The sequence below is a fragment of the Artemia franciscana genome, unplaced genomic scaffold, assembly GCF_032884065.1.
Source record: "Artemia franciscana unplaced genomic scaffold, ASM3288406v1 Scaffold_3735, whole genome shotgun sequence".
Taxonomy (NCBI): domain Eukaryota; kingdom Metazoa; phylum Arthropoda; class Branchiopoda; order Anostraca; family Artemiidae; genus Artemia; species Artemia franciscana.
In genome coordinates this window covers 3741-12226 of record NW_027064320.1, presented here as the reverse complement: position 1 = coordinate 12226, position 8486 = coordinate 3741, and the positions used below count along the sequence as shown (strand labels likewise).

The window sequence follows — 8486 nt, the reverse complement described above, 5'->3', positions numbered from 1 at the left end:
GTTTCACAGCTTTCCTCAATCCACTTTATAAGGTTTTAAAGATATGCAAAGACATTTCCTAAATTTTGAAAAAAAAATATTGATATGGCTTAAAATGCTACTCAAATAAAAGGAATTGCATTTTAAGAGCTAAAGCCAGAGTAAATGAAACTGATAATTAAAAATTAAGGTAAATCTTGTTTTGTCAAAATTTCAATAGTATAGGCATAGACCTTTTGAGTAAGCAATTATCTAAGACTTAGAAATCAGAAAAGGGTTGACATAGCAGCCTGGCAGAACCTTCCCAGAGTGTTTTTGACCCTGGATTAATTACTGAGTTTCATTCTTGTAACCTATTCCCTTTCCAAGATAATGAAAATTAGCTAAACTAGAATTTTACGCATTTTTTGCTTTGGATTCATTATTGAAAGTTCTATTTTCCTGACTTAACCCATTTCTAAGATAGCAAACAGTAGCCAAACTAGAGTTCGACCTGAAAATTTATCCATGGCCCTATAGGGTAAAGCTGAAATGTAAAGAGTTCTGACAAAGATGCAACACATCTTGAAGCATCTAGTAGGCTAAGAATAGTAATTGGATTAACAATGCTTTATAACCACTAGGGTCTTGCTTCATCAAGGTTTTATCTCTGAAGCCAAATTACCAAGCTAAGGTGAAGCCTAGGGCATCAAAAGGATGAAACAAAGATTTCCAAGTATCTACATAAGTTTTCAAAAGCATATTCAAACTCTTGACTTCCTGTCTTAAGGCCTATGTGAATCAAATTGCAGGATATAACCCAACATTTATCCAAATAGCCCTAATACGAAAAAAAACAAAATTAAACCTTACTTTTGCGTGGCTAGAATTCTATTTGTCAGCTTATAATTCTTATTTTATATAGACTTATTTAGTGAAGTGAAGTGAATCGCCGAAAGACCCCCTCTGTGTTTTAACACCTTAGGGTCCATGCACTTCCACAATTGTATTTTTACGATTCCCTGCGAAAAGTTTATAACGTCCTTTTTCTATCAATCAATCTCAGAAATTCACAAACTAAATTTATACTTTCAACCGATTGTTCTTCAGTTAATGCTCCTCCGAGTAATTCTTCACATAGTTTTATTCGATGTTCTCTCATAAACCTTCTAATGTCTGTCCTGTAACATTCTTTGCGGACACAATGGATGATGAGGTGTGCTAAGGTCTCTGTCTGACCACAATAGATGCAATTCGGATCCTCTCCATAGAAACGAGAAAGATATGATCTTGTAGCTGCATGTTGTGACCTAAGTCGAAATGCAATTTTTCCTTCTTCTCTTGATAAACTTTCATATAACTTATTTTCGAACTTCCTTCTGGTCTTCTTTGTAATCAAAAGATTTCCAGAGAGATTTCTATTTTCTTCAAAGCTAAACTGTTTTATCTGCTGTATTATGTCTTCTATCTGGAATACTATTGTTGGTGTCGTTGTTTGCATTATTTGTATGTCTGCACTGGCGGCCATTTTAGCTGCTAAATCAGCTTGTTCATTACCCTGGATTTTCTTGTGGCCAGGTATCCAATGAAGCGATAGCTTTATTCCTTTAGAAAGCAGTTGTTGCATGGCTACAAAGCATGAACTCACTTCTCTTGATTTATTCGCTCCATCACTGAATTCATTTAAACATGAAACAGCACTTTTAGAGTCTGTACATATTCTAACTTGATCCCCGCTTTGTAATTTCTTATATAGATATGATACTGCTTGTCGTATAGCAAACACTTCAGCGTCGAAAATTGACATTTTTTCATGGAGACGGTAAAGTTCTTTCACATTCCACATTGGTATCCAAATCGCAGCTCCGACCTTGTCACTTTTTGAAGCATCAGTAAAGACGTCCATGGCTTCTGGGTAGGTCATTCTTTTCTCCATTGTGAATGATTGATTATAATCCAATCCATCCCATTTTTCAAAATCACAAAAGCAAGGAACTTTTTGAATGGCCCATATTGGCGTGATATTAAGATTGGGTACTTCCAGTGCTAGGTTTAAATTTACCTGTAATCCCAAATTTTCTGCCAAATGCAAAGCTTTAATAATTCCATGCTGTTTCTTTGAGGAAATCCATAGTCTTTTTCTTTTAAGTATCGTAGATTTAAATGGGTGGTTGTGATCTGATGTCCAAAGCTTTTTCAAGTATTTCAATGAACGCACATTTCTTCTCACTTCCAAACTTTCCAATCCACTTTCTGATTCTAAGAATGGCTTAGGTGTTGTTTTACGTGCTCCAAATGAAACTCTTATGGCACTATATTGTACTGTGTCCAATAGCCTCAATGCAGACGGGCTGGCAGCCTCATACACCAAAGAAGCATACTCTAGTTTCGATCTTATGTATTTGATATAAAATTCCAAAAGAAAGTCTGGTTTGGGACCCCATCTTGTTGCTGATATCATTCGCATAATATTGAGTCTCTTCAAGCATGAGATCTTGAGCTGTTGTATGTGTGATCTGAATGATAGGTTCTTGTCGAAGATGCAACCAAGCCATTTAAATTCACCCACAATCTCCAACAACTCATTATTAAGGTACAGTCTGGGCAATGTTGTATTTCTCTTCCTTGTAATCATCATGATTTTAGATTTTTCAGGAGAAAATTGGACAGAGTTTTCTTGGGACCACCTCTGGACTTGATCAAGGATAATCTGTAACTGTGTTGTTGCTTCATTCACATTATCTGCACTAACCCATATACCATTGTCATCTGCAAATATACCTGCTCCATTTTCTCCTTCATCTACAGGGAGATCATATTCACTTAGATTGTAGTAATCAGGTCCTAGCACTGAGCCTTGTGGCACTCCTCTTCTTCTTAATACTTTACTTTGGGAATAGCAACTTCCAACTTTGATTTTAACTTCTCTTCCTTCTAAAAAAGAATCCGAAAATTCTAGGAGCTGACCTTTAACTGCAGCAGCCATTATTGCTTCTAATATATGACGGTGGACCATACTATCAAAAGCTGATACTACATCCAAAAATGCCATCAGTAAAACTTTTTTGTTTTCTAAAGCATAAACAGCATCATTCATGAACATAAGCATCACATCCTCTGTATTTCTATTACGTCTAAATCCACACTGTATATTCTTGAGTCCTCTATTCAATTCAATCACTTGGTTCATTCTCTGTTTCACCAATCGTTCATAAACTTTTCCTAGCACAGGTAGTAAAGTTATTGTTCTATAATTCTCTAGTTTACTTTTATCTTTGCCCACTTTTGGTATCAAAACAACTACTCCATCCTTCCAGATTTTTGGAAACTGTCCTTCATTCCACAACTCATTTATGATATTTAATAAAGCAGCAACCCAGTTTTTTGGCAGGGCTTTCACAAATTGGGGGAAAATCATATCTTCTCCAGGGGCAGTGAGTGGTAGATGATTGATAACTTTCTCAATTTCTTGTGTAAGAAAAGGTTGATTATAAGCTACAGATCGATGACTTTTGGAAAATCTCTTATCTTTAGCTTTCACTTCTATTTCACAGTCACTTAATGGATCTGGTACTCCAATGATCTGGTACTCCAATAGGGTGGAATTCTTGTATGTTATTGGAGGATTTGTTTGATCTTCACGACTTCCACTAATCAGACTCTTAACTGTTGAGTAGACTCTTGATGCAGGGACTCTAAAATCTAACTTATTGAGGAAATTAATCCAGCTTACTCGTTTAGCAGCAATTACGGTTTTCTTAAATTCAGCAGCCTTTCAATGGTACTCTACATATCCATGAAAGGTAGGAAGGCGTTCATAATTGGACTTCGCATCTTTAAGGTCTTGTTTCGCTTTGGTGCATGTTTCATTCCACCACTTAGTAACTTTGTGATTCAATTTGTGCGTATTAATTTTGGGAACAACTTTATCCACAACATCCATTAAAACCGTTTGAAATATCTTAATCTTTTCTTCTGATGAAGACACCTCCTTTAACTGCTCCTCAATATGGACATTTTCTAATGCAGTTGAGAAAGTTTTCCAATCAGTCTTCTTCAATTTGAACTTGTGTGCTATGTTATTAGCTTGTATATTATTAAAACCATTTAACTCAATCATCACTGGAAGATGGTCACTATATAGTATTGTATTCTTTAAAGATGTCACCTTTGTGGTAGGAGCAATATGTGGGGAAGAGAGCCCTAGGTCTTTGGTGCTGTATTGTCCAGTGTTATGGTTGAGGTGGGTAGGTAAATCTTTTGGGGTTAAAAGGCATAGGTCATTATTGTTCATAAGAAAATCTTCAATATCTCTTCCAGCATTGTTGGATCGGCCACATGTGCACCAACTCTCACTGTGAGCATTAAAGTCTCCTACAGCTATTATCAATTCTCGACTAGGTTCACTTTGCATCATTTGTTCAAATGCTTCTCTTAAATTGTTTTCACTTCCATCAGGGTTGTAAATATTGAAAATATTTATTTTCTTCTGGCGATCTATAAACATTTTGCATCCTATTATCTCGGCTCTTCCCTGACTTAAATTAACCCATTGTTGATTAAACCGAATGTGATTTCTCACTTCAATAATGATACCCCCTTTGTCACGATCTGTTCTGTCTTGCCGTATGACCCTATAACCATGAAACTGTATCTTTATAAAAGGTTTAAGGAATGTCTCTTGGATACAAAAGATATCTATTTGATTATCCAAACAAAACTGCACAAGAAGGTCCTTATTAACTTTCACAAGTGATCTGGCATTCCATGATAGTATTTTTAGATTTAAAGTCATTTGTTAGCACACTGATCCCTTATAAAACTGGTGTCAACTGTTGTCAAATTGAGTTTATCCATAAATTCACATATCTTCTCCACTCTTTCTGCAATTGGAGCTGAGCCTATTGAAAGCACTTCAGGGGATAGAGCCAATGCAATCAAGATTTTATTCACTGTGTCTGTTATAGTTTGACGTTTTACCGATTCTATGGTGTCTGTCCATATTCTATTTACATTGGTTCTTTCAGGTTTTACTGCACTACTATGAACTGCTTGGGCATAACTTCTGTACATACCCTGAGCTCTTTTAAAGCTAACTTGATATTTTTCAGCCACATTCAAAATCTCTTTATTTTTCACTCTAATTTGACAGGCTGGTGAAGTTGAAGAATGATTTCCAAGACAATTGGCACATTTATACATGTCTTTGTTGGTAGTGACTTGGTTGTTCTTAAGATGACATTCTGCTGATGAATGCTTCCCTGCACATCGCAAGCAGATTGGTTGGTTGGCATGGCAGTCCTTTTGGATATGACCATATTTTTGGCACTTAAAACATTGGATCACTCTTCTGTTATAGGTATGAATTTCCCTATTTCTTCCACAGAACCATATGCTAGAGGGAAGAAGATTTGATTTAAATGTAACTAAAACTGCAAGACTGTCCTCTAATTTTTTTTAATTCTTTGTTAAATCTTTTCTGTCTGATAACTGATAAAACTTCAATGTTTGACCTTATACTTGCTAGAATATCCTCATTTGAGAGATGTAGAGGAACACCTTTCACAATGCCTCGAGTCTGGCTTTCCCGTTTATTCACTTTAACTTTAGTTTCTTCTATTTGACTTATTGTACACAATTTACCAGCTATCTCCTCTTTTTCTGTATGGATTAAAAGTCTTCCTCTTGTCTTATTAACTTCAAATTCATACTTTTTCTTTCCAAAAATAGAGCTCAAAAACTTGGCAATTGTGAAATCATCTGGGAACTTTTGGTTATCCTCAGTTACTTGAGCTTCCACAGAAATGGATAAAAGATCACTATATGGCATGTCAACACTTTTCTTGTTCAACATGGTAGGATTCTGATTTATGCTACTTTGTACTTCATTAAGCTTCCGCTTCAAATTTCTATTTTGAGGTTGATTCAGGTACTCAGACACTGGTGAAACATCTCTTCTTTTCATTCCAGTTTTTGTAGGATTGTCAATGTTTGTCTCACTGATAACACCTTCAGCTTCTAGTGGATTCACTGTTCTCATTTCTTCTTCACTATTTTCACTTGATGGTAGAGGAGGAAAGTCCTCATTCCATTCTTGAAGGGATTGAAATCTGTTTGAAGTAGGCACTGAATAGTTTTTCACATTTGGGAAATGGCTGATATTTGTTATTCCTCCTGACACTGGACTAAAATGACCTTGTCCCTGGCAGCTAGAAACACTTGCATGTGGGTTCACTTGCATATCCTAGAAAATCACAGGCTGTCCTTGATTGGTAATGGGAGATCTCACAAATATAAGTTGTCCATGTTGTTGATAACCAACCACATTGTGGTGCATGGTCACAGGTAAAACTATCCCTGGATCTGGAGGGAGATTCATCTTCTCTTTACTATTTTCTATACTTAAAAGTCAAACTTCCACTCTTAAATCACCCTGTTTCTCTATCTACTGCTGATATTTCAAACACGTTCTATATTTTTAAACTTCGCGCTCCATGCTCACTTCATATAGACTTATTTATAGCCTACGAATTCTTCTTTTCGAAATCTACGCCTGAAAAGTTCAACCTACAATTATGAATGGTAGAACCCTACGGTTAAAAACAATGACAGTTCTGGTTAAATTAGAGTTCAACCAGTCAATTGTTTCACGCAAAATCACTTTTCATGACAACCTGGTTTGTCACTGTTTCACGCAAAAAACAGCGGTTGAGCTCAACCACACCAAGTGGTTGAGCTCAAACAGTCTCTTTGGTTGACGCGAAAAAAGGCCTTAAGTCTAGAGAAAAGAAGGAAACTGTAAATAATAGAAATAATCTTAGCTTTTCAGTGACCTTCAAGTAATATTATGCATATTCCTTAGTATCTAAAGGGTTTTTGGTGTTCTAGGCCTGTCTTGCATAGGCTAAGCTTCATAAGGAGTCAGAAGAAAAGTTTTTTTGATATTAAAAAGGTTGATTCTTAGGGAGGCAGCTATCACATTGGTGAGTTATTCAAATGTTATTATATCAAACAGGCCTAGTTTCTAAACCATCCTATAATTATTAGTTGGAAAAAATTTAGAATGATAGCCTTTTATAATTTAATTTTTAAAATTTAGCCTTTTATATAGTCTATATTTGTTGAGATTGCTATTTAAACTTGATTTTTAAGATACAGTTGGGGTAAAATTTTACTTTAGCTACTTTTGGCTATCTTTGAAAGAGGTTAGGCTAGGAAAATGAAACTTTCAGGGATGTGTCTACAGGCTAAAGTATTTCCCAGGAAGGTATTTTGAAGTACCTACTTCTACTTCTTTTCCCTCTAAAGGGTCTTGAAATTTTTTGGTGCCTTATTTTTTGGTTATCAGTTTCTTTTTCTCTGGCCTTAGTTCTTAATTATTCTGGCCTTAGACAACTCCTGTTGATTGAGCAGAACTTTTAGCCATAACACCGTTTTTTTTCTAATTCTAGAAATAATCTTTTATGCCACCTTATCATAGGTTAAATATATGGCTTATATTATTTATTCTCCATGAATTTTTGTTTTATTTGATTTCATTGATGTCAGTTGCTTTCTGTTAAAAATACATTTATTTTTTTACATCAAGCTTCTTCTTTTGTGAAAAAATTTGAACTGTTTTTCTTTTTATATATTGTATAAAATGTAAAGGAATACCTGGCCCTTCATTTCACAGATTCAACTGAAAGTATTTGAGGCATCTTACATCAAAATTCAATTGACACATTTTAATGTTTTTTTTTTTAGATGACATAGGACACCATTAAAGTTTTGCATTTGCTTTGCTAAAAATTGTCTTAAAAAGTGCCAAGTTTAGAGAGTTATGTTAATATTTTTCTTGCTGATGAGTATAATTTTTTTTAAAATTCCTTCTGTTTAAAGAATTTTAGAGAGATTCTGAGCCAACCATGGGTATATTGTTGTTACAAATGATTTTTCTCAAATGGGCTTGTGGAAAACAAGTAGAACATATAATTTCTCTTTTATTATTATTTCAAAACCAGAATATCACAAAACTAAGCATTAATATTGCTGATAGTACCTTAAGTAAATACAATCCCTGATGGAGTTTTGTTGATACCTGTTTAAAAATTTATTTGTCTTAATGAAATACATATTGTTTGTGCGACAGCAATGAGGAACTATGACTTGAGTTACTTTTTTTTTTTTTCAATATTTTCTTTTTCCAAATAATTTTTGTTCTCTGGTGACATTTGTGTTCCTTCCTGAGTGGCTGGCACTCTAGGTTGAGAATCCTTTATCCAAAGGGCACAGGTTTAATTTCTGGCATTAGCAGTTTATTTGGTTTGGGACGAAGGTCAGTGATGTAACTCTGTAAGTTCAGCCAGAATTGGCCCAAACTTAACAGGTTACCTAGAGAAATCTGGGGTCAGTAAGCAGGAAGGACATGCAAAAGCATGGGATGACTGGCCCCAAGCTTCCTATTGCACTTCCTGTCTAAAGGATTACCTGGTCCTTTACTAGGCTTCTGACTTAGCCATAGGAGCTTTCTTTTAAACCTATTAAAT

The 8486-nt window shown here is 35.2% G+C and overlaps 1 protein-coding gene across 1 annotated transcript; it reads right to left on the bottom strand.

The window, feature by feature from the left end:
* Positions 1-991: 991 nt before the first annotated feature.
* LOC136043214 (uncharacterized) lies at positions 992-2532 on the bottom strand. The gene has a single exon (XM_065728147.1). The coding sequence runs from the start codon at positions 2423-2425 to the stop codon at positions 992-994; it is 1434 nt and encodes a 477-aa protein (XP_065584219.1). The 5' UTR covers positions 2426-2532.
* Positions 2533-8486: the final 5954 nt, after the last annotated feature.